The sequence below is a fragment of the Ranitomeya variabilis genome, chromosome 2, assembly GCF_051348905.1.
Source record: "Ranitomeya variabilis isolate aRanVar5 chromosome 2, aRanVar5.hap1, whole genome shotgun sequence".
Taxonomy (NCBI): Eukaryota; Metazoa; Chordata; class Amphibia; order Anura; family Dendrobatidae; genus Ranitomeya; species Ranitomeya variabilis.
The window spans coordinates 66,401,758-66,429,145 of NC_135233.1; the positions used below are offsets into that span (position 1 = coordinate 66,401,758).

At 43.2% G+C, this 27,388-nt stretch overlaps 1 protein-coding gene across 1 annotated transcript in view; it reads right to left on the minus strand.

Annotated features, from left to right (window-relative positions):
- SPRED2 (sprouty related EVH1 domain containing 2) overlaps nucleotides 1-27,388 on the minus strand; it is an 85,994-nt gene that overhangs the window by 22,965 nt on the left and 35,641 nt on the right. The window contains exons 2-4 of the mRNA XM_077282528.1: nucleotides 14,334-14,508; nucleotides 5,311-5,479; nucleotides 1,378-1,442 (exon numbers count right to left, since the gene is read on the minus strand). Of these exons, the coding sequence (XP_077138643.1) occupies nucleotides 1,378-1,442; nucleotides 5,311-5,479; nucleotides 14,334-14,508 (409 nt within the window). The remainder of the gene's footprint in view (nucleotides 1-1,377; nucleotides 1,443-5,310; nucleotides 5,480-14,333; nucleotides 14,509-27,388) is intronic.

A 27,388-nucleotide genomic window follows, 5' to 3' on the forward strand; every position in this document is an offset into this window, starting at 1 on the left:
CAAAGTGCCACTGTGAGACAGTACCCTTAGGGTATTACCAGTGCTAGACATGTAATGTGACTGACAGTCACCTCTCCTGATCTGCATGTCTAAACACTGATAACGCCTCCTTTCATTTAATATAAGCTCTGGAGGCAGATCCTTGGGGAGATCTATGTCCCCATCCATAGATCTTACCAGCTGATTTACATAAGAAAACCATGGATTTCTCTGGAATAAGACATCGGATAGCAGATATTATGGTGTCATTTCATTCAACTTCCTATGACCTGCATGCCCATATAGATGGCTTAGGAGGGTTGATCCTACTGACAGATACACTTTAAGAAATTATGTCAGGATGTCTGTTTAATCCTTCATAAAAGGTGAAAGAGTTTTTGAAGCTGCGTACTTTTACTGTTTAAAAAGTGCAAGTGCGCTGAGCTTTATATGCGTATTTGCCCTATAAGACTGCATTAGATGTGAAAAATCTGCGTATTAGAACAAGTCTGCTGCAGGAAAAAACACTAACAACGCAAGCAGTTCGCACGTGACTGTCAACTTTTTGTGAAAACCAAATACCAGGAAGTATCAAAAACACAGCTTTATTTAAAACGTGACATACTAGAGACAAAAATTGACAAGTGAGGAAATGTTGCAGATTTTCTGCACCATCACAAACTCCTCAAGTACTCATGGTGGGAAAATAGCCTGAAAAGGGTTTTACAGCTCAATGATCATAAAACGTATGGCTTCCAATGGTGTAAAATAAGGAAATCAGTAACAGTCACTAATTCCTGGTCACTCCCCCATCGATCACCCGACCCAATGGATGACGTGTTGACGTATTTCACAGCTGAATTCCATAATCAGCAGCAGCGACGCCGACTTCAGGTGCATTGATGTGTCACCGCAACGACCTGGTGATTGGCTGCAGAGGTCACTTTTCAGGTCGCTGGGGTGAGGTGAACTATTGCCATATTACACCAATGAAAGCGGGTTTTCAAAAAACATCACAGGGTTGGACAACCCCTTTAAACACACATTTTCAGTCGGACAGAGTGCTCAGGTTTTGAAAGTGCCAACTACGGGCTATGGAAAAAGATTGTTAACAATTGGTAACGCTGTTCAATAACCGCAAAACAAGAACCACTAAGAGAAGGCTAGGCCAGGGGCCAAGCAATTTTAACAAGTAACTCACGAAAATGTCTGCCCTCCCCAATAATGATGGCTTTTAATGCACATATCTTCATTCTGGGGACTTCAAAAACACTTATTTACATATGTGAATGATATCAGAAGCCTTTTTTAGTTATAGGCTGTACCTTCATAAAATGTAGGTTTAGTGTTCCTTTGAGAACAAAAATGTATTTAAATCCCGGTAATTACCGTACTTACTGCAAAAACGTCATCGTCTCCAAGTTCAGCTTCATTATGGATCGTGGAAGATGAAGTGGTGGAACCTAAAGAAAAAAAAAAAAAAAGGATTAAAAATAAATGACTTTTCAATGGGGGAAAAAAATGTTCAAGCTGTAACCAAAAACACTCTTCACACCTTGTAATAATTTAATATGTAAAATGACTTAAAAGTGTAATGGTCTTAAATTATTTCATAAATCAATAATACACAGGAAAATAAGCAAGTCTGTAATAGATCTTATCAGATAAATCTGCTTCTTTCTCTGCCAGAATTGATCTAAATTCTGAGGTAAAATCTGTATTCCGTGAAGACAGACTTTCCCATTACTGAGATTAGAGATGGCTGTTGCTACGGATACAATTCTCTCTCAGTAATGGGAAAGTCTGTCTTCACGAAATACAGATTTTACCTCAGAATTTAGATCAATCCTGGCAGAGAAAGAAGCAGATTTCTCTGATAAGATCTATTGCAAAGTTGCTTATGTTCATGTGTACTATTGATTTATGAAATAAAAATTAAACCGACGGTTATACTTTAAGGAACAAACCTTTTCGTTACTAAACTAGGGTGTGGTATATATAGAACTACAAACAGTATTTTTTAGCAATCTGATACCTGCAGGGCAAGTAATGGCATATAGCCCAGTATACACAAGTAACCCGAAATACATAAACGGAAACTGTGTGAACAAGAACAAACACCACAAGGAAATTCACTTTTGCCCATAAGATTTCTAAAGATTCTCTGCCTTATTTCCGGATTCTTCTCCATTCAGTGCTTGTTGCAGGTGTGTTGAAAACATTTACTTCTTAGTCTATGTACATGGTGACTTTAATGGAGTAACATTAAATCGTTTCATCTTTACCACGTTGGCCAAATGTGGTCAAGTTGAAATCCAGCAAGTTGGGATTTTTGCCGGTTGTCTACAGATTTGTGCATTCGGTGTCATTAGGTGCAATTTACAGTAATATCAATACTGTGATATCGGAGTAAAAACACAGAGCTGAGAAGATGAGGAATCAGAAAACTACTTCTTTGCGGTGTGGATATTCTCCACTTTTAAGTTGACCAGCAGTGGAACAAAATCTCCACCCAACACATGCGGGGATTTGGCTGCAGGTAAAAAGGCACATCAAATCTCCGGCCCATGTAGTAAAAAAATAAATAAAATAAATAGCACATATTAAAGATTTCATGTAATAATTATGCCCGTCCTCTTTGCCCTCTCAAAAAAGTATGGTAGCAACTGCTACAACCAGCATAGTCAAATGAATAGGGTGTTTCCATCTTGGTAATAAATGGCATACTGCTATGATATGATATGCCATCACTTCATAATCGCCAAGGGTCTGACCTCGGGGACCTGCACCTGCGCAGTAGCGGCTCTCGGAGGTTCAGTGACCACATGCGGATTCACCTGCATGATTACAATGCTGCGATCATACGCTGCGTCCAAAGCGCTGCTACTTCCTGATCGTGGGAACATACCCTGATAGTTTGGTGGTCCTGGTCATCCAGTTGTGCAGGAAACTGCAGCCAGCCCCACCGCAGAGGGTGGCCGGGAACACCCCCTTTCGTAAAGGACTAATAGAGAAATCATTAACTAACATCACTTATATAGGAAACTCCTTAAAAAGGGCAAAAATATATGGACAGGTCAAAAACCCCGAGAGTCACGTTGTACAGTAATAGGGCATACACGTAAAATATACACAAGTGATAAATGGATTGAACTTGTACTACATGTGCACCATTGTGCAGTATTAATAATCTACAGCAGGTATAGACACACCCAACAGTTTGGTCTGGAACATTGATTGTGTTCGTATGAAGGATCCACAGAATAGTAGTGAATGCAATGGAAAAAGAAGAATAAGGGTATGTGCACACATCAGGATTTTATGCGGAAATTTCCTGAGCAAAACCGGAGATTTTCCGCATAAAATCCACACGCGCTTTTCTCGCGTCTTAGGCTACTTTCACACTAGCGTCGGTACGGGGCCGTCGCCATGCGTCGCCCCGACGCACGTTGTGAAATAAATGCACAACGGGGGCAGCGGATGCAGTTTTTCAACGCATCCGCTGCCCCATTGTAATGTCCGGGGAGGAGGGGGCGGAGTTTCGGCCGCGCATGCGCGGTCGAAAATGGCGGACACGACATACAAAAAAAGTTACATGGAACGTTTTTTTGTGCCGATGGTCCGCCAAAACACGACGCATCCGTCGCACGACGCATGCGACGTGTGGCAATCCGTCGCTAATGCAAGTGTATGGAGAAAAAACCGCATCCTGCGGGCAACTTTGCAGGATGCGTTTTTTCTCCAAAACGACGCATTGCAAAGTATTTATAAAAGTAATCATCAGCCTTGTTGTAATGATTGGCATGCAAGTACTCCATTATGGGACAGAGGTGTAGCTATAGTAAGAAAAACATATATCCATGTAAAAGGCGGCATAAAAGGTATCAAATATACTACAGGGTTTTCTATTTTTTGTGCAGAAAACTCATTGACAGTTAACTGGTTAAAAACTCATCTGTGGGGACCGCACTGATCAACAGAATAAGAGAAATCCATCTAGACATGCGAGACCTCACTCAATATAAGTGACCGGAGCGAGGCCGGGCACATCTAGTCGGCATGTGACTGCATGTATGCAAACAGTGTGCAGTGGGTGCACTGTAAGGACTCACAAGTCTGCAGTTACATAGAGTACATACAGACTTTAACACGGAACCTGGAAAACCACTTTAAGGGCTTCACTGGGAAAAGTCTAATGTATAAAGTTTCCTGAAATGTTTAATGCAAACGTTGATCCGGGTCGAGTAGCGAATCCCTTACTGTAATGAACATTTACAGGCTTTTTCCATATGGAAATTTGTGTCTACATATTCACTTCCACAGAAAGTACAGCATTCGTTATGGTGCAGCCTGCAGAATCCCTCCAGCCACCTAAATAAAAGTGGAGGCACCAGGTTTCTGTGCAAACTCCGTAGCCATAACGCTGTGTTATGGACTTATGCCTAAAGGTAAATAGATAAAAAAACAAACAAAAAAAAAAACTTACTGCTTTAACATAGTAGTAAAGCTCTTCAATAGGAGTCTCTGTTATCTGGCAGCAGCCACTAAATAGTGTAGGGAGCTGTGCTATTCCACTTCATACACTGTTTATGGGCTGGAAATGAGGTCAGTATGTATCCAGGAGACTGCCGTCTTCATTGGCTTATCTATCAGCACAGCTTCTATCCTGCGCTTATTTCCTCCTCATCTATAGCTGCTTTCTCTGCCCTCTCGGAGAGCGTAGATTCTTTCTCCCCTCTCCACAGAGATTGATGTACACCTCTCTTCAGGAAGAGCTGAAGATGGCGGCTGGTAAGTATATTACTATGGGCAGGGAACCTACATTAGATATATCATATTCATAAACTAGGGTTGGACTACTGACTAAATGCAATAGATATGGGGGAAAGAATGATCATGGTAATCAGCAAACTATGGGCGCTGATTGACGTGACATCATTGAATGGTGCTTGCTTGGGCGGGAAATCTGCCTGCGTAAACACACGAGCTAGCGTACTTCCATAAAGGAGGTATACGTCCAGGAAAATTGTACTACTACTCAGTGCTGGCACCAGAAAAGAAATGGCCCTGGTTGATCTCCAGTTTTTTAGGGATTTGTGTTTACTCAACCCCTTCGTCATAAATGCATGTACACGACTTGGGACAAATTGAACAAAAAAAAAAAAAAAAAAAAAAAAAAAGGCTCATCCAGCTTCAGGGTTATTATGGGATCACCAGCATTAAAAAAGAAAAAAAAAAAAAAGAAAAGGAACTGCGGAATGTGACGGCTCATGCAAGCTCCACACCCCAAGGCAAAGAATAGCAGGAATGCAGGTCTTAAGTTACATTTACCTTCTGTGAGGTCTTCAATTGCCTTCCGTACTCCTCTGTCAAAGGCTCGTGCATCAGCGGGACTCTGAAAGGTGAGACCAAACCTTCTGTCGTCAACAGACCAGTGGTGGAAAGTTGGGGTTGCCTTCTGATACACCAAGTCCTTCTTTAAGTAGCATTCCAGCAACACCTAGCAGCAAAAACAAAGAGAAGCACGTCAATAAGAACAGGCTGGAAAAAAAACGAACAAACTTACTAACCGGACAGAAAATTAGAATATAAAAATCTATAGAACCATGTTTAAAGGCATTCTCTCTTTTTTTTTTTTTTTTTTAATACAATGCAATATTGTTAGAAGGGTCTACTTGATAAGGGGATCATAAAGTATCCGCCTGCAATTAGCGGTAATTTATGGGAAAACCAGGCAAAAAGTGTATCATTTGCCTGTAGCGCCACCACAGGGGAAATTAAGCATTGTAGATATGTACAGTACAGACCAAAAGTTTGGACACAACTTCTCATTTAAAGATTTTTCTGTATTTTCATGACTATGAAAATTGTACATTCACACTGAAGGCATCAAAACTATGAATTAACACATGTGGAATTATATACTTAACAAAAAAGCGTGAAACAATTGAAAATATGTCTTATATTCTAGGTTCTTCAAAGTAGCCACCTTTTGCTTTGATGACTGCTTTGCACACTCTTGGCATTCTCTTGATGAGCTTCAAGAGGTAGTCACCGGGAATGGTCTTCCAACAATCTTGAAGGAGTTCCCAGAGATGCTTAGCACTTGTTGGCCCTTTTGCCTTCACTCTGCGGTCCAGCTCACCCCAAACCATCTCGATTGGGTTCAGGTTTGGTGACTGTGGAGGCCAGGTCATCTGGCGTAGCACCCATCACTCTCCTTCTTGGTCAAATAGCCATTACACAGCCTGGAGGTGTGTTTGGGGTCATTGTCCTGTTGAAAAATAAATGATGGTCCAACTAAGCTCAAACTGGATGGAATATCATGCCGCTGCAAGATGCTGTGGTAGCCATGCTGGTTCAGTATGCCTTCAATTTTGAATAAATCTCCAAGTGTCACCAGCAAAGCACCCCCACACCATCACACCTCCTCCTCCATGCTTCACGGTGGGAACCAGGCATGTAGAGTCCATCCGTTCACCTTTTCTGTGTCGCACAAAGACATGGTGGTTGGAACCAAAGATCTCAAATTTGGACTCATCAGACCAAAGCACAGATTTCCACTGGTCTAATGTCCATTCCTTGTGTTCTTTAGCCCTATACAAGTCTCTTCTGCTTGTTGCCTGTCCTTAGCAGTGGTTTCCTAGCACCTATTTTACCATGAAGGCCTGCTGCACAAAGTCTCCACTTAACAGTTGTTGTAGAGATGTGTCTGCTGCTAGAACACTGTGTGGCATTGACTTGGTCTCTAATCTGAGCTGCTGTTAACCAGCCTTTTCTGAGGCTGGTGACTCAGATAAACTTATCCTCAGATGCAGAGGTGACTCTTGGTCTTCCTTTCCTGGGGTGGTCCTCATGTGAGCCAGTTTCTTTGTAGCGCTTGATGGTTTGCCCAATTTTTCGGACTAACTGACCTTCATTTCTTAAAGTAATAATGGCTCGTTTTTTTTTTGCCATAATACAAATTCTAACAGTCTATTCAGTAGGACTATCAGCTGTGTATCCACCAGACTTCTGCACAACACAACTGATGGTCCCAACTCCATTTATTAGAAGGCAAGAAATCCCACTTATTAAACCTGACAGGGCACACCTGTGAATTGAAAACCATTCCCGGTGACTACCTCATGAAGCTCATCAAGGGAATGCCAAGAGTGTGCAAAGCAGTCATCAAAGCAAAAGGTGGCTACTTTGAAGAACCTAGAATATAAGACATACCGTTAATTTCAGTTGTTTCACACTTTTTTGTTAAGTATATAATTCCACATGTGTTAATTCATAGTTTTGATGCCTTCGGTGTGAATGTAAAATTTTCATAGTCATGAAAATACAGAAAAATCTTTAAATGAGAAGATGTCCAAACTTTTGCTCTGTACTGTATGTATGTATGTATGTATGTATGTATGCACATTTTTAATATGCAAATTGCCTCTTCTGAGAAAAAGAGGACTTAACTCTCTAGCGCCACATTTATATACACATTTTTAATACATTTGTCCAGCATGGAAATTTAGGTAACCTTGAAAATTACTTTAATTGGGGAGGAAGACAAAAAGAAATTGCACGCAAGTGGCTTCCCCCGTCTATTGCCCTGCGTTTACCTGCATTGATATCAGAACATGCTGATTTGGAGTACAGATGATGGCAGTGAAGGTATCAGCACCAGTCTCCTCCTATTGGTGTTATGCTCATCAGAACAGTTTCCTGCAGAAGCCGATCCCCAGAGTTAGTGAGACACAGGAGTTGAGCTGACGCTTTCACTGCAATCACGTGTACTCCAAATGAGTACGCTCTGATATCAATTTGGCTAAAAGCAGGCAAACAGACTGGGGAAAGGCAGGAAGGTTGTGAAGCCAATTACATGAAGTTTATTTATTTTGAAAAAGGAATGAAGACAAATCTTCAAATAAAGAGATTTGCAAAGTTTCTTTAATAAAATAAATAAATAAATAAAAACTTAGTAACTCTTTTCTCCTTACATGTACAGTGGCATATAAACAACTGGGCTCCTCTGGTCAAAACTACTGTTAAGCAAGTTGAACATAAAATGATCTCCAAAAGGCCTAAAGTTAAAGATGACACATTTCCTTTGTATTTTAGGCAAAAAAAGGTCAATTTTTACATTTTAAAAGTTGCAAAAAGGAAAACAAATGAGCCGATGCAAATGTTTGGGCACCCTTGGAGATTTGTGTGCTCAGAAAACTTTGACCAAGGTTCCAGACATTAATTAACATGTTAGGGTTATGGCTTGTTCACTATCATTAGGAAAGGCCAGGTCATACAAATTTCCCAGTTTTATAAAGACCCAGTCTCCTCTAACCTGGCGCCAAAAAACAGCAGCCATGGGTATCACAGCATAGGTGATAACTTATTGATCGGTGGGACCTTCAGAACAAGGCATGCTCCACCGCCGCTCCATTCATTCCCTATTGGGCTGCTGAGCGCTACGCTGTGGCGTTTCCAGTAGCCCCCATAGAGAATGAATGGAACTTCATGAATGTCGATCAATGCAGATGGCAGCGGTCAGACCCCCAGGGATCAGCCTGCAGATAGGTAAGAATGGGGTTCTCCGATGCAAAAAAGTTCAGCACTGCAGAACAATCATAGTAAATGACAGAGCAAAAAAGGAACAAGCAGCAAGGAATTGCTACAGGCAAGAAAAATACTTACTTCAGCTATAGGTTACTAAATAAAGGATATTATAGGTGGGGTGTGGCAAGTCAAAATCACTCGCCCTTAGGGTTCAACAGCAGCCCACACCTAGGGTGTGTGTAATATTCCGGTTACGTTCTGACACATGAATAATCCTGAAGGCAGAATTATACTTTAGCCCTTCTACTTAGCAGAGATCTTTTTCTATTATACTGCAAAACAGACACACAAACTCTGAACAAAGTGCTGACACGGATCTCGCAGGGCGCAAGTGTCGTACGGCACGTTGTGTAACCGGAGGACAAGACGGCTGTATAATAATGCTTTATTAGTGTCGCATTCTGTTCTATGACCGTTCAGGAATAAAGTAATTTATGGTGCAGATCTTTGCCCATTCACCCCGTATACCGCACTAATGGTCATTACTGGTCATAGCATTGATCCAATGATAGGATTGTACTGAACCCGATCTGGACATAAACCCCTGCTCACATTGTGCCCTTGTGGGTAGTTATTTATGGGGCGCGTGCTCACAGAACATACCCTGAAAGGGCACAATCTCCCCTATTGGCCTATGACTTAAGAGGGACATCCACGGAGATAGAATTATTTTTTATTGGCTTTCCTATATAGTTGAGCTCCTAAAGAAAGGAAGTTTTTATTCAATGATCTATGAGCTATATATGGAAACTACATGCCGTATTACTTCATACATCAGAAGACATACTAATAGTGAGATTATATGGTGATCCCCAATGGGGACAGAGATTATCAGGTCTGTAAAGCCCTTTGGAATATGATGCTGCAATATAAGTGAGTAAAAGAAATTGTAAACCACTAGTGATGAGCGAACGAGTGTCTTCGGTGTGCTCGAAAAATATGTTCGAGTCTCAGCGGCTGCATGTTTGTTAGGCAATCCCTGCATGTACTCTGTCTGTTGAGCAGCCGTGGGGACTCTAACATAGTATTCGAGCACGTTGAAGACACTTAGTTAGCAGCCGAGCATGCTCAGATAACACCTTATCCGGCCACATTCGCTCATCACTACAAACCACATGTTCAATCATACCCACATACGTCCACAAAGGACTAACACAGCCAATTTTGTAAAAGCGGATTTACGTATTGCAGGAAATGGAAGTTTTAAGAACTCTCATCCACATGTAGAAAAATCCGCAACTAGCAGCGTGTCAGTTTATGATGTGAATTTTCACGGTGGATTACATCCTTTGCAATACAAAGGTTGAATCTGTAGCATTTTGACACATGGTTGTACCCCAAATGTAAAGTGGATAGAATCTAAATAGATGTGGGGTACCCACTCCGTGATCGGTGGGGAACTGGAGCACCAGAATAGAGCAGAGATGGCATCCAATCAAGCCAACAAACCATGGCGAATGTATGTTTGCATTTTCCGATAGTCTGGGTCATTAGGGGAGTTTAGGTTGTGATTTGCATTTGTAATCCCAATGCCTCAATGCTCTGGTAATATGGCTGTGTGTCCGTCCTCTGCGGCAGACGAAGTAAGGCTGGGCTGCCATCAATTATTTGTCTCCTTTTAAGCCAAACAACTGCCGTTTCGAGCACTCTCCATACTGACCCAAAGGCCGTACTCTAATAAAGAAAGCTGCTCTGCATACCAAGTACTTTCCATCGGTGACCGATCCAACAGAAGACTATGGAGTCCGTTCTTGGATCCGCTCCCACCCAGGGAGTCACCAGCAAGCCGATAGACAGAACACCCGGATACACAGGAGAGAAGCGCTTCTTCTTCAGTCTCTCAGGACATTTAGTATAGCTAAACCAAAGATATGGCCGTTTAGGTCAAAGAGGAACAATTTCATGAATACCTGAAAAGCTCCAAAGCGATGAGCCATCCTGGATAACGAATGTGCCAAGCCGACCGGCCCCCCAACACATATCCAGACTCATTAGCAGTTTTCCCTGGCACGTCACTTTGGGGGCCACTCAGGGATGCACAAGCCTGTGTCTCCACGACCTACAGAGCTAAGTATTCTGTTTAGTGACACTATACGACCCAACAGATTCCACCAAACTGGGGGAGTAAAATACATTTATACTGTGCAGATTTCTGCTTCTCCTGGAACTACAAAGACAACCTGAAGAGTTAGAGACGTTTCATGATGTGCCCGACCCATAGAGAATCACTGTCTCATCCATATACCGGACCCAAGAGGGGCAACAGCGGGACCACCCATGCAACTTTTTGGTTTTCATCTAAGACATTTTGGCCATATCATGATAATCTGCTTTGCTTGCATGCCGTGACCACTTATCTTCTACTTTGGATATCCTTATAGTGAACATTACTTTCTTTTTTTAATATAGCAGTTGATATTTCCGACTTGGAATGACTATTACTTTTTCTCATCTCCTTCCACCTCGTTTCACCTTGGATGACTCACTTTGTTTTTAACCTTGACTTATCTCATCACATGTGTACTAATACAGTTTGCATATTTTTATGTACAGTATTTTTTTTTGCCCATTTACTTTTTTAATATAGAATCAATTATCCCTTAGTAGCAATAGCCATTAACACTCCCCCATGTATCACTCCCCCATGTATCCGCCATATCTCCGCTGGTATAAAGTTAAAAAATACCCCCGAAATTAATCTTTTCTTCGATATTTGAGTGTGTCACTCCTCGTATGTGCAATCTGAAGAAGAAAGGAGTCTAAAGGGGTCGTAGGTTCCCCTCCCCCCATGTAATCAGTCAATGGGAATGAGCACAGATGCTCCCAATGGAGAATTAAAACATATAGGGCAAACATTAAGAATTACTCTTATAATAATAGTAATTTTTATTTATATATATTCCGCAGCACTTTACAATTAAGCGGGGAAACATATTATATACACACAGTATTGTGCAAAAGTTTTAGGCTGGTGCGGAAAAAACTGCTGCAAAGTAAGAAAACTTTCAAAATTATTGAAAAGGTAAAGTTTTTTTTTTATTTTATGAGACGCCCATCAGACCAAAGCAAGCAACTTACATATATACAACTATAAAACACTTTCTGAGGTATGCAGGGGCACATCTGAGGATATAAAGGGGTTGCAGGAACCCCATTCTTATGATCTTAAAGGTCATGGGCAGGGTTTATAAGTCAAAAACTGGTGACAGGTTCCCTTTAAGAAAAACAAGGAGCCCTGGAAGTGACGATATGGCCCCTACAGAGCCCTGATCGAATCATCATCCAGTCTGTCTGGGATTATATGAAGAGACAGAAGGATTTGCACAATCCAAAGAAGATCTGTGGTTAGGGCTCCAAGATGTTTGGAACAACCTCAATAAAGAAGCTCTCTAAATTAAAATCTGCTGCAAAATGTTTTGTAACCTCAAAAATGTTATTGGTGGTATAGACAGGACTGCAGAGAACTGTACAATGTAGACGGAGTTCAGCAATTCTTCCATCTTCTCGTGTCTACAGCCCCTATACATGACGTCATGTCTAATAGCTACTGCATTGTTTGAGGATTACGAGAGAGCAAAAACAATGGGATTGGGGAGATGAGAAAGGTATGAATGGGCCGGATTCAGGGAGCGAGTTATGCAGGCTGAATTACTAGTACAATCTAAGAAACTAGAAGGAGCCTGCTGCAGAGCTATGCACGGCATTCATCTGGCAGAGGCTAAACATCCTGTCCTTGTGTTGGTAGTGGATCCGCACTACGGGGATGGACAATATCCACACAGATCGGAGGGCTTGCATGGACATGCAGTAATCTGCGGCAGACAGCTGCGAATATTACCCTCGTCATTATACACAGACTGAAATCTGCACCAGTGCGGTGAGGATTATTCATGGAGATCTGCTGCAGATTCAAATGCAGAAAATTCAGCCGGTGTTAAGAAGTGTCCATGTTTTACTGCAGAGCACTTATTCATTGCTTCTTCCCATGTTTGTGCAGAACGGCATGGAAATCTAGGCTTGGGTGCACTAAACTGACCCACCTTATTACTGACAGAGAAAGTAACACTGAGGATAAAGGGACTACGGGAAGGTTACAGGTCACCACGCCGCCATAATGCAGCCTATGCTTCACCCGCCCCAAGTCTCCTCACATCCCCGCCAATCAGCAGGTAATGGTGTCTGCCGAAACTGCACAGCTCCATTGACTGTACAGCGGCCACAGCCGAATGCTGCCCCCTATTCAGATCAATAGGGGGTGAATGTGCAGTACCCGGCTGCAGTCACTATAAAGGAGGGAACAGCTGGTATCACATCCCACCAATCAGACATTGATCACCTATCCTACAGATAGCTCAGCAGTGTTAAAGTCCCAGACAACCCCTTTAAAAGGAACCTGTCAGACTACTTATGCCGCCCAAAACTTGGTCATCATGGATCACATCCCGATTGCAGCCAGGTATATAATACTCAGGGATGCTTTGGTGTTTCAGAGATAATACACCTTGAAGATCCGGCCGGGGACCATAGGCCGAGATCAGAGCTGGACTAGTCTTTTCTTCAGCTATAATTCCCTGCTGGATCCACAAAGTAAATTTTCTTTGAAACACCAGAGTGTTTCGGAGCATAATACTCCCAGATGCGATTTATACTGCCAGGGGTTTGGGCGGCATGAATCACCTGGCAGGTTCCTTTTAAAATACCAAACGCCACCTTCCCCGGTTTCCAGCGCCGATCCGCTCCTCTTCTGGATCACACGACTCCAGATCACACAGAGCTGTGTGTAGACCAGAAGTCAATTTCACAGTGCAAGTCTGTGAGGCCAACAATGAACCCTCAGGTGTCCCAAAAGAAGAGTGGAGCGAATCTGTAAACCGGGGGAAGACCGAGATGGGCAAATATTTTATTGCATCTATACTACATCACATACGCATTCTTTACAGATCAGCCGTCAGTTCTTTGGAAATGTCTATTTTGGAAAAAGGCTTATAGTCTCCATAATGTAACAATTTTGGATCATCTTTTCTTCTAATGCTCCATTGTACCGTTCCTCTGTAACCCGTCCTAGAATTTATTAATAAATGGATACCTAGGTCTTACCAGTTGAGCTGCCCATCAGAACGGTCAGGATCAGACTGTACAGAAGAGGGAATGGTGACACCCAAGTGCCCGGTTATTCTTACGCTTCCAGGAGGAGTAACAGAGGAACGGCACAATGTAGCGTTACAAGAGACGATGCTCCAGAATGGTTACTGCATGGGGAATGCCAGTATTTATTACACCGTGTATGTCAGCTGAGCTGATCGTTCTCCTCCAGAAGTGGTGATGCAAAGTTTACAGTTTACTTGCAGGGTCAGGAGAGAAGAAAAGTCGTCCCGAGCTCAATCGTTGAGTCGTCGCCAACTCAGAAACAATGTTGTAATTAAATGGCTTACGTCCTCCTGGATGGTTACTTAACACACCGTTTTATTTTACCTTCCGCGCCTTTAACCCGAACATTTCTATTATCATGCACAATGGAGTGTTATGAAACAGCTCTGCTATGCTCCCTGAACAGGATACAACTGTAGCCAGGGAGCACCGTTTGTGCCAAAAATCTATAACTATGTTTGATTTGGACACAGACAAACTATGGAAGGAGGAACAAAAAAAAAAAAAAGAAAGCACAACAAAAATAACACAGCATTTGGTGAACGCAGCAGTCCTATAGATAAAGGCCACCTCTGATTGGGAAGATTCAAGAAAGTAAAAAAAGTTTCCATTACCAGTTTATCTTTTATTCGTTCCCCATGAATAAGAAAGTCACTTCTTCCGGTGCCTTCTGGGTACACTTTTGAGACTCCAACCCGACTAATTCCACCGCCTTCATGTGGTAACCAACCCCCGCTAGAGTCATCTCTGCTCATAACCACAGCCTTCACACGCACTATGTAGTTGTCACTGTGAAAGAGGGGAAAGAAAGTACAAAATTAGTAACGGGAGCAGATACAATGTATACGGATGGGAATAGTTACACCATGTAAAGTAGAGATAATCCCAGTCCCCAGCAATGGCGACGATGCAGCCCAACTGTAAATTATAGGAACGGACAAACTCATCCCAAACTATTAGGGTGAGGAGTATCCCCTGTAATCATCTGTTATTGGCAGGGGAACCCAGCAATCATTGAAATCAATGAAACGTGCAAGTTAACGCAGACATGTGGCCGGTTTACTAAAGTCATCAATGCGCTCTACTGCGCCATAAAAACTAATAATATATGTAATATTAAATATCCAAATTGCATCGTTTATATTAAAACTCTTCAAAACTACCCCAAGTGCTACCAGTGCTTGCACAGACACCACTTCTCACATACTGTTCAGCTATGTTCCCACGATAAGTTTTTTGGTGAGCTTTTTTTTTTTTTTTACACTGCGTATTTTTTTTTTTTAAACAAAACGCAAGTAACTTATTTTACTGAATAAAACCTCACTGTGGGACAGTCGCCTAAGATCGGGGTCACAGAGGTGAATGTCATCTCATCTGAGAGTCAGGCCGATTATGCTATTCAAACTCGGATCGAACTCCGTCACAGTGTGATCCGAGAGTCACCTTAGTGTGATCAGAGTCTCCTGCATGCGAGAATCACAGCACGGGTGCAAAGAACACAGAGAACTTAAATTTCTCCATTTTCTGTGTCCCTGAATGTCTGACTGCACTTGAATGACATCAGAGTGCAGTCAGAGATGTCACATGCACCCATAGACTTGTATGGGTGCGCGTGATCCGAATCGTCATGAGGGGGAAAAAAAAATTGCAGATTTGCACTGCCCCATAGTATATCCTTGGGCCGAGTGCTATCCGATAAAACATCTCATAGCACTCGAACGCGTTATCCACAGGTGTGAATGAGCCCTTATTTTTGTTATTTCGCAGGACGAAGATGAGCAGAGGAGTTCCTTTTATTATATTTAGGTAATGGCGGGTTATAATGCCACACACGTGTAATAAGTACATTCTGTAAGGTGGACGGGTGCACTACAGCGCTGAGGATTTTTCTAGCAGCGATGCTTCCCCGTCATGTGTTTACTGCTGAAGCGCAGCTTAGAGGATACAATCCCGATCACAGTGCTGTACACGGGCCAGAGCTGAATGAAAACAGAGAAACTGACTGAAAGAAAATCAGATGTTTCTCTGATGAGGCCTTCTTCTAGTCACCTGACCGCTGCAGCTAATCACAGGCTGCAGCAGTCCTCTCACTTCTGAATGGAGCAGGCTTTGCTTACAGAGCCGGTGCGGCCTGCGCTGGAAAGAGAATATGCTAATTTTAAAGCACAGCCAAGCCGGACTATCGGACAAGCCCTACCATTCAAGATGTTGCATAGTGTGCTGATTTTGGGGGGAAAATGTGCTATACAACACAGGCATATTTTCCCATTGAAATGAATAATAATTTTCAGAGTATCTGAAGCAATTTTTCATAAGCAGTTTGTAGAATAATCCGCTTTAAAATCCATATTAAAGAAACCCAAATCCTCCACGTGAACATATACCAAGTTTCGTCCAGAAAACTAGCATGACTACTTTTATGGGCCAGTCCCCTATCAAGTGTTTACCACTATATTTCCGCACCCTGCACACACAAAGGAGGGTTTTTTTTCATACACAACAGACACTCCTCCATTGAGAGCGGCAGGAAATTAAGGATTACAAAAACTAAAAGTGTTTTGTAAAAGCAGCTGCTCAACAACATTGCCGAAGGCGTGCACAGAAAAGTCACCCGGCCCGAGAGCGGTAAAGAGCTGCAAGGAACATACAGACTGTATAATGAGGGCCAATGTGTGCAGAGCGCACCATGAAGCCTCCCCATAGGGATGTAACAGGGGGTCCGGCTCCGCCATTGCTCCGCTGAGCAGTAAGACAACAATACAGAACGCTGTAGTCGCCAACGGATCATTAGACGTCTCTTCCAACTTCTGTAGACAATCGCAGTGCGAGTGCAAACTGGATCTATTTAATAGTGCAAACCCCGAGCACAGTTAGTAAGATTAACAATTAGGACAGTTATGTGGCCAAACTAGTCCCCATCCGGCAGCAGAATACAGGCTGCAACTTCTGAAAGGGAAGCAGATTGCTGTGTAAGGGGAAGAAACCAATTCGGCATGTCTCCTCAGTAACGGGTCTGAAACCATAGGGCTGTCACCTTAATTACAGGGGGGAAAGCTTAAAGTGCGGGACCGCTCCCTGTACTCGAGAATGTTCGCGCGCGCGAGGATTCAAACAGTTTGGGCGGGAACGTCGAGCGCACGAGACGCCTGTGAGGCGACTGGGCAGAGTAGAGCAGAGCCTGGGATGGAAAAGTGCTTGGACAGGAGACTACCGACGGAGTCCAGCTCAGACGCCGTTGTCCCCGCGCTGCCCTCGCCGAGACCGCTGCCACAGCCACTCCCACTGTGGCGCAATCTAAGCAGCCCACACAGACAGGAGTTCGACCGTGACTGGCGTCTGAGTGATAAGTTATTATTAATTGAATGGTCTGTTTTATTTGTCCTTGTTTCTATAATTTAACCCCATTAGCCATCAACTGTATTAGGGAATATTGTCCCTCCGTTTTCTCCCTGCGTGGAGTTTCTGTTGTTTAATAAATCCCTACCACCCTTGGTCTGTGTACAGTCCGTTACTGCATCCTCCGTACCTGCTATCTTACAGGTGCGCAATATGAGAAGCATGGAGGCAGCAGGGCACCTGCAATGCAAACACGAGATGTGCACAGTATCACCAAGAGCAATTGTGCTACGCTGCAATACTGAAAATACCCCATGGGAATGTGTGCCACTTCCTCTTCATGCTCAATTCGTCAGAAGGTGGGGACAGTGACACCAGCACTGATTGGACGCCGTTGTCACAACTGCATGGGAGCCCTGAGAATAGCAGGTGTCGTCACCGCTGGAACGGCGCCAGCACAGGAGGGCAGTACAAGCCTTTATTATTTTCCTAAAATCGGGGACAAGCAAGGGGTTTGAGAAGGAGTTGCCCAGGTAGTGGACAACTTCTTTAATCTGTGAAATCACCGGCCTTCAGAAGGGGTTTGCAATCATCAAGTGCGTTTAGCGGATGCAGTGTGGGCACATAGGTCCGTATAGTGCCGAGCCCCAATCCACAACTGTTCTAAGCCATACTAAGTCAAGAACCACTCAACTAAGATACACGACAATCTATTACTTCAAAACATGAAAGTCTGTCGATCTTGAAAATTACTAGAGCCTGAAGTGCAGTCATGAAAACCATTGATCGCTATAATGAAACTGGCTGTCATTGTGACCACCCCAAGAAAAGAAGACCAAGAATTACTTCTGCTGCAGAGGAGAAGTTCATCAGAGTTACCAGCCTCAGAATTTGCAAATTGACAAAACCTCCCATAACAGCCTTCATAAATGATGCACCGACAAGTAGCAGACACATCTCAACATCAACCACCAAAGCAGGCCTTTATGGTCAAATTACGGCAAAAAAAGCCACAACTGAGAACCGAAAAGAAGAATATAATTATTTGGGCAGAGCAAAATAAGAACTGGACAATAGATAAAACAGAAATCTGTACTGTGGTCTGAGGAGATAAAATGTGAGGTTTGTGGTACCAACTGCCTTTGTTTTATGAGAATTGTATCTGTGTGTGGGGTCCACTGTGAAACATGGAGATGTCATAGCGTGAGGGTGCTCTGCTGATAACACTGTTGATTGTATTCAAAATTGAAGACACACTTAGCCCACATGGCTACCCCAGCATTCTGAAATGACTACAGCCCATAGAGTTTGCACTAAAGGTACCTTGACACTAAACAGCTTTCCAACGAGAACGACAACGATACGTGACGTTGCAGCGTCCTGGATAGCGATCTCGTTGAGTTTGACACGCAGCAGCGATCTGGATCCCGCTGTGATATCGCTGGTCGGAGCTGGAACTTTATTTGGTCGCTAGATCGGCATGTATCGTCATGTTTGACAGCAAAAGCAACGATGTCAGCAATGTTTTTACATGGAGCATGAACGATAAGTGAGTCGCCGTTACGTCACTGGATCGCTCCTGCATCGTTCTGGAGCTGCTGTGTTTGATGTCTCTACAGCGACCTAACAGCGACGCTCCAGCGATCTAGTTTAGGTCGGATCGTTGTCTATATCGCTGGAGCGTCGCTTAGTGTAACGGTACCTTTAGTGGGACCATCATTTGTGTTGCAACAGGACAAAACACCTCCAGGTTATATAAGGGCTTTGTGATCAAGATGAAGAGGGATTGAGACTGACAGAAGACATGGAACACAATCACCTGACCTAACCCAATTGAGATGGCTAGGAATGAGTTGGACCCCAGAGTGAAGGCATAGCAGCTAACAAGTGCTCAGCACTGATAACATCTTCAAGACTGTTGGAAGCCATTCTAGATGGCTACTTTAAAATGCCAAGGGTGAGTAAAGCGGTCATCAGTATAAAAGGAGGGTACTTTGAGTGATCTAAGATTTAACAAAATTTGGCTTTATTTCACTTGTTTCTTTACTCCTATTTTCCTTTTGTGTTTCTTTGAGATTTTGCCGCCTTAGGTGTGAATCTACAATGTGTGCACAATCCAAAAAAAACAAGGAAAACCATTGCATGAACAAGCGTGGCCACACTTTTGTCTGGTACTGTAGATTATTAAGAAAAAAAAACCCAAAACTTTGATGGGTGGACTGGTAACTGAAGCCTTTAAACTCTGATCAGCATCTAATTGGATAACCAGCAGCGATCAGAGGTAGCTCCAGTCTCTGCTGTTAGTTGCAGGTTCCGGCTGTATATTACAGGCGGCGCTGGCTCTGTATGGAGCGAACTCAACACGTGCAACCTGACACTGCTATACTTGTATGTCAGGGTACTTAAAGGGGGGTAAAACAACAACAAACCAGACAGGCGACAGCTGCGTTATGCTATTATATCCCCCAATGAAGGTTTCTATATTAAGCCACAAATACAGAGAACACCAGGTCTATTCTGTCAGGGCAAGGGTTAAAATAACCTGTCTAGAAGGATTAGCCACATAAAAAAAACTACCTGTCAGAGCTGAAAGGACAGACATGTATAGACATTAAAAAGTAGAAAGACAGCGATGTTTACAGCATGGAGAGAAAGGTCAGGGAGTAGTTCAGAGTGAACCACCTAGGAAGTGTAGGGAGAGATAAAGAAGAAAAAAAAGAAAAGAAAAAACAAGAAAAAAAAAAAAAAGAGGGTGTATTTAAAAATCCTCCAATTTAAAGGGAACCTGTCACCCCCCCCCCCCCCCCAGTCTTTTCAAACTAAAAGAGCCACCTTGTGCAGCAGTAATGCTGCATTCTGACAAGGTGGCTCTTTTAGTCTGGGTGCTGTTACTTAAGACAAATTATAAAACTGATTATTTCTCAAGTACCTGGTCCTCAGTCAAGTGGGCCGGCGTTCCCCCCCCCTGCTTCAAAAGTAGCCGGCGCCTGCGCTCTTTTCCCCTGCCTGGTGCAGGCGCAGTGAGCGCTGCCCGTCTGTCCTCATATGCAGCCCAGCTGACTGCGCCTGCGCGGCCGCCCTGCCTGTGAGCCAAGAAGATGTGACAGCAGTGTGCTGTCTGAAGCAGGGGGGAAACGCCGGACCACTTGACTGAAGACCAGGTATTTCAGACAAATTATAAAACTGATTATTTCTCAAGTTACAGCACCCAGACCTAAAAGAGCCACCTTGTCAGAATACTGCCTGCACAGACTCTCGGGTGCACTCCATCCAGTAGTAAGCAATAATCCATAAGAAAAAATAAAAAATACGATGGTGCACTCACCGGTCCTGTGATAACAATCCTTTATTACGGCATGTGCAGGGAAAGACAAGGGAGAACGAGGACATTAGGACCCGTGGAAGCGCAACCGCGCGAAACGGCAGTCGTCCTTCTTGTCCTCGTTCTCCCTTGTCTTTCCCTGCACATGCCGTAATAAAGGATTGTTATCACAGGACCAGTGAGTGCACCATCGTATTTTTGCTTTTTTCTTGTGGACAAGTTACATTATTGTCAGCAGCACAACGGGATGTGATTATTTCTATGTCCGCAAACAACAACAACAAGCTCAATGATTGAGAACAGACGTTTGTTCTGCTGATCCACTGTCCTGTGTAAATAGAGTTTAAAGGGAACGTTATGGCTGAACAGGGTCCCATCTGGTCACTGCGCCTGGAGAGGTGGCTGTTTATGAGTGTTGCTCTTCCATTAATTCTATCAGAGATCCAAAAAGAACCAGACGCGCACGCTTGCTTGACTATTTTCAGTAAAAAAAAAAAGCCAGCTCACCAACAATTGTAGCAGGTGCTACAGCAGGAGACGTAATTACCGAGAAAAAAAAAAAACACCACTCGAGATATATGTTCCAGCTCCTTAGAATAAAATCCAGAACATATTTAGTCCATATTCATTTTTCTTAACCAGTTGCTGAAATAGCATCCATATGATTAGGATAAGGCGACGCGTTCCAATCACAATCCCACAATCTTTTCAGAACCTCCCATTGAAATTAATGGAGAGAATCAGGCACTTCACCATTCACAGCCGCAAGATGGGACTCTATTCTTCAAATCAGAGCAAGTCCCAAATGTTGGAATCGCATCTTTTAGACATTCATGGCATATACTGCATATGCTGTGGATAGGTCAAGAACGTCAGAGGCCTTGTATAAGGAATCTGTCACTAGGTTTTTTTCTCCCTCATCTGAAAGCAGAATAATGTAGGGACAGAGACCCCAATTCCAGTGACTGGTCACTTACTTTACTGTGTGCGGTAGTTTTGTTTAAAAACAGCAGTTATCTTAATGCGGATATCTGTAAAATCCCACCGAACATCACCGATTGGCAGCTTTCTGTGTACACTGTGCATAGGCAGAAAGCTGCCAATCAGTAGTGGGAGGCAGGGTTGGACTACCTGGCAGCAAGTTAACTAGTCCTCCAGTGCTAGTCTCCTGCTGACAGAACAGTGCTTTTAGAAAAAGTTTGACAAGCTACACAGTAAGTGACATATCGCTGGAATCAGGATCTCTGCCCCTACATCATGCTGCTCTTATTTATAAATTATTGATTTTTTTTTTATATATGTAGCACAATATGTGCTATACTTTTGACAGTGATTTTTACAGGTGGGTTTTTTCTTCTTCTCAGACGTAGGGGTGGGGGTAACGTTATGAAAATTTCATTAAAAAGGTGAAACCTATAGTAAGCACACAATGTGACAAAGTGTACGAGTCTACAAAAGCTGCCTGATGGCTGGAACAGTGTTCAGGTTCTTGCATGTCAGGCTGCACGAAACGGCTTGCTACAGAGATATAGCAATAAATCCGGAGGATTAGCAGGATTATGGAGATAATGGTGTTTTGAAAAGTGAATACAAAAGACCCAAAAGTCATAAAAAAGTGGTAGCGGGGTGAGGGGGGGTGAGGATGGAGGTTTCTAGGATATACATAACATTCCAGAAAGAGTAACGATGGAGCAACTATTAATATCTACAGGGAGACCCTGTGAAAAACAAATGGCCTCCAGTGAGAATTGTGGTACCAGTAGTGTCACCGGGATGGATTTCACGGCAGGAGACGTGAACGAGGTTACAGCAGTATTGTAACAGCCATCATAAAACATGTCTGAGAATATGGCTTCCTCCCTCAGTGCAATTCTACATCCTCAAGCAACAAAGAGTGGCATGTGAACGATTCATCACCAGCCTGGATTATCTGCGCTTATGTAGATGGACATGGTCACTGTAGGCCTATGTAGGCCTCCACGGAAAAGGGACCACAAAAGGATACAAAAGAAAAACAAACAAACTGCATTCTCATAATAAGGATCCTGTGTAAACAGATCTATAATACTTCCCCTATAGAACAGTAATCTGTCAACCTTGTATTGCCCTGTGTACAACTCTCCAAGGCTGGCCGTGCACGAGGTCCATGACGGCTGTACAAGTAGGTCGGCCATGAACCATCTTGTCCTGATCCCCCATACATGTACATGCGTGCATGTTCTGTAGGAAGAGAGGGGAGACACGTCTGACGACAGCTCACCGCTCCTTATAACAAAATGGTGGGGCATGTCGAAATCCAGCTGACCAACCTCACTTTGTTAAGGGAGACTTGGGGGGTCTTCATACAAATTGGACGATCAGTCACTTTCCACAGCCCCTGATTGGCTGCAGTAGTCACTAGATGCCACCAGTCATCCGAGGAAGCAGGCAGCAGAATGGGGAAGCGATACTGATCTGGTAGAAGAGTACGGCCTATTTCTGAAGAACCTCGGGGCTATTTAACAAATTTTTTTTTGTGTTGGTTTTTTTTAAATATTGAACAAGAAATTTGCACCCATGTTCACATTTGCATTGGACCTGTATGTTACTGTCCTATCAAGGCTTAAGTCACTTTTGGCACAAAGGGCTACTTTATCCCTTTAGATAATTAAATAGGGTTCATCTTGTTTTTTTTTTGTATCAGTCATATAATGGGGGTCAGTCTTAGATCCTGTTCTAAACGCAAGTCATGAAACCAGTACAATGAAAATCGGGATAGCAAATTTATGAATATAATAAATATGCAAATTTACCCCTCAGACTCCAGCCAGAGCACTTCGAGTCCAATTAGATTTCTTGTTTTGCACTGAGGAAGGGCAAACCTCCTGAAACATGTGTTTGAAAATAGAGTATCTGGTTTGGCTTTCAGCCTAAGTCATGTATCAAAACTTGATATCAAAGTCGATATTGACTTTTAGGATTGCTTGATCTATAAAACTCTCCCTACACTGGCATATCACTCTCTACAAGGAGAGACGTCACCCCTTAGACCCCAATGAACCCTACTACAAAAAAATTATATGACGATCTGGGCCTAAAACTATTTTGTCAGCCAAGTCGTAAGCCCGACGTGAGCAGATTGTTACATCCAGAACACAGACCGGTACAACCTAACTACAATTTTACTTTTGTGGCTGTTGTGACCTGAAAAATCGCTTGACTGTCCATGGGACAAATCATCATCAGGTCACAGCAGCTCCTCAGCATTCAGTAAGACAGGGGGGACAGCAGTGCAAGCCACGACCGGTGGCATTTCCAGCATTAGATCAGAATATCCGCATGGACCACAAACTCCTACTTATAAAAGGGAGCTGGCAGAGCTTCCAACCGCACATGCAGACGGCAGCCATTGTAGCCTACTACAATGAATACTTTCCTGGACAATACAAGGGCGATCTGCTAATTCAAGGCGTTTGACAGTATTTGTTATAACTGCTTTTTTTTTCTTCTCGTAGTCCCGCTTTGTCGTTTGTTGATGGCCAGGACAAATGACCTTCTTAAAACTGCCAAAATGGTGGTGGGTTCAACTAGTGCAGCATTGTGAATATTCATGCATATAAGCAGGATATAAGTGGTCTCCCACAGAACTGCTTAGCGTTTTTGTGTTGTACATGCACAGCCACCTCATTATTGGTTGGGAAAGATGGTACCTATTTTGGAGCTTGATATGGATTTCAGACATTACCTGTTCTGTGGATAAGCCATAAATGTCCCAGATGGAATAACCTCATTAACGAATTAGCTCTTACCCAAAATTGCAATCACAACTGTAAATGCAAATTGCCTATATAGAGGACTTGAACTCTATAGCAAGTAGCGATCCTACAAGTTACAATCGACCATTTAACGAGCCTTTCAATATGACTTAGGATAAAAGCCAAACCAGAATCTCAATTCACAGACACAGTGTTTCAGGCTGTTGGCCCTCGTCAGTGCAAAGCACGAGAATAAATCTGGCTAGGTGAGAGGATCTGGACTGGGGTCTAAGCGGTAACGTTTCTCCCTGTGGAGAGTGACATACCAGCTTTGGCATGCCAAGGTAAGGAGGCTTATTTGCCGTGCAATGTTTCTCTGGGAAATTTAATATGCAAATTGCCTCTTCAGAGACAAAGAGGACTTGAACTCTATAGCGCCACCTGTTGGAAGTAGCGATCCTACAAGTCACAATCGACCCTGTACACACCCATTTAAACAGGCTGAACGGTATCTACAAGGACACCCATTCCCAATTATCAGCTGGTGTAAACACGAGATGCATTTTTGAGGTTCAAATCTTGGGTTCCATGGCTGAAAGTGTGGACCTTCTACAATGATCCATATAAGTGATCCTCAGTGAGACAATATTTTGCAAAAAATTCTAAGAAACCCTCAAAGCTTATGTGGCGTAATTGCACAAGTCATCTTTCCCGCTTTGTCAAGCATGTGCTCGCGGAGATGCCTATCCAGGTGGTTTATCTCAATACAAAGCAACAAAGCCGCCACCGTGGTCAGATTTGGAGCCGTTCTCTGATGTTCAGTGTTATCTGGGCGACATAGGACCAGGGGGATATTTCAGCCGCAGGTTCAAGGGGAGATATTTTAAGAACAACATTGGCCGGAAGGATTTCTCATGTCCTTATTGTCTACAAAGGCAGCAATACTGAAAAAAAGACGTAATGTGGAGGAAATAGGCAAGCCAAGAAAACAGGAAGAGCGGGAAGCTTATTTTTATCACTTTTGGGTGGGTTACAAATTAACACGTTAGACGGGTTTCATCCTAATAACTTCTTGCTGCTTTATGAAAAGCAAGGATCCAAAGCCTACAAGGAGGCAAAATGGCGCCACGGCATGGAGGAGAGAAACCGCCATACTATGTCTGCACTGTCTTATGGGAACCCTAATAATAGCCAATTTCACAAACCCCTCTACCACATGTGTTTTGTGCTTCTCCCAAGGTGCAATTATGTGCCCTAGGGAAATGATACAAGTAATAATCAGTATTGTGCCACCAGCTGGGGACGGGAGCCACTGGCCGCAAGCTATACACCAAGACTGTCCCAACATATCACAATTAGTTCCCCCACCCCATATGAAGGAAGCTCCGACCCATCAGTAGATGGTCGAACATAACTATAGATGCAAAAATAGGGTGTAGACTTCTGTGTTATAGTCCCACTATTATCAAAATAAGTAAAAAGACTGTAGAAACGGTCCTAGAAAAGTCAGGGACTCTCGTCCTGCGCCATTGGGCACATGTGCACTGAAGCAAGGGGATAGCACTCTGCTTCATCAGCCTCAAAAGCTGCTGGGAGTCACTTGGGGGTAATTGATATTTCAATACCTATTTTAGTAGCCAATTTCTGAAAAGGTTTAGTAGCTCCCAAGCAGAGTGACCGGTTCCCTGTAAAGACTAGAGCAGCACGGTGGCTCAGTGGTTAGCAATGTTGCTTTGCAGCTCTGGGGCCCTGGGTTCAAATCCCACCAAGTCCATCGGCAAGCAGTTTGTATGTTCCCCCATACTCCAAAAACATACTGATAGGGAATCTAGATTGTGAGCCTCAATGGGGACAGTCATGACAATGTATGTAAAGTACTGTGGAATATGAGGAGGCTATAAAAGTAAAAATGCTCTGATTAACCTTTAAATATCAATATTTTACTGCTTAAAGGGAACCTGCCACATGAAAAAAAAAACTATTAACCTGCAGATATGGGGTTAGTTGCGTCCTGATCCTGCTCGGTGCCCGCACTTAGACCCCCGCTGCAGGGAGGAAACAAACTTTCTTTCCCCTGGCTGCATTCAGGTTTCAGTCATGGGGGTGGAGCCAGGGCAGCGGCTGTCACGGGCGGTGGGCGGTGAGCCGTCGGTGCAGGGGGTGCGGTTACAGCCGCCGTTCTACACTGATGTCAACTCGGCAAAATGAGGGGGCAGCAGTACGCACTACCGGACCCTACCGCCTTCACTGACATACAAGCTGCAGCTAGGTTGGGTTTGCAGTATGGAAGACAAAATCCCAGGATTTCCCTCGATCACATATTGACAGCGAATCCTAAAAATAGGCTATAAATGTAAAATCCCGGAAAAATCCTTTACCTCTATATTCTGTATTACATGTGCCAACCGTTAGATAATATAAGCGTATCAGTCACTACATCAAATAAAAAGTTTGTGGTAACCATTCTATAGATTTCAAGCTTTACCCCTATTCCCGTGACCGTCCGCATTTTGCAGGCTGAGACAGAGGCGGAGCGGAGCTTCATCTGCTCTCAAGGTTGTACACCACATGCAATAATAATCACGCTGCCCCGACATTTCCTCACTTCAAAGACATATCTTTAGGGGATTCTTAAATCAAAAACACATGTGCTGGGTTTCTGAACTAAACTATTTTTTGCTTTGGGATAAAAACAAAAATAAATAAAATTAAAAAAAAAAAAAAAGTTGTAATTTGTTAGCTGCAGAATTTTGCCGAAATCTGACGTGACAACCGAAACAAATCCCAGACTCCAAAGGAGTTTACAAATAAAGTGATAGTATATGACCTCCGCTAATTTTCTAGGTCTCTTCATGGCGACAGGGGTCGCAGATGAAAGCACTTCACATGGGTAATCCAGAACGTCAAAATCCCATAACTTCAAACGGGAATCAGACCTGCCAATATTTTTTGGCCACCTTAAGAAATTTCAGGTCGCAGCAGTACCATAAATGGACTATAGCCAAATTGCACAAGTGGTAGCCAGCATTGGTTTCCAGCAACCAACTTTGTTTGTCAATGAACAAATACCTTTTCAAGTGTCTTAAAACCAGATCTGTAGCAATGAAAACTGCATACATTACTAAGTAGATGTCAGCCTTGATGAAGCTGGTGTACATACTTAATAAACACCCAAACATATCAGAAAGGCTGTATAATCTTTTATTAATGTTCAACTCAATGGCAGCCCACAACTCCTCAGTGTCCCTCCTGCTGCCGAGATCTCACACTGCTCAGT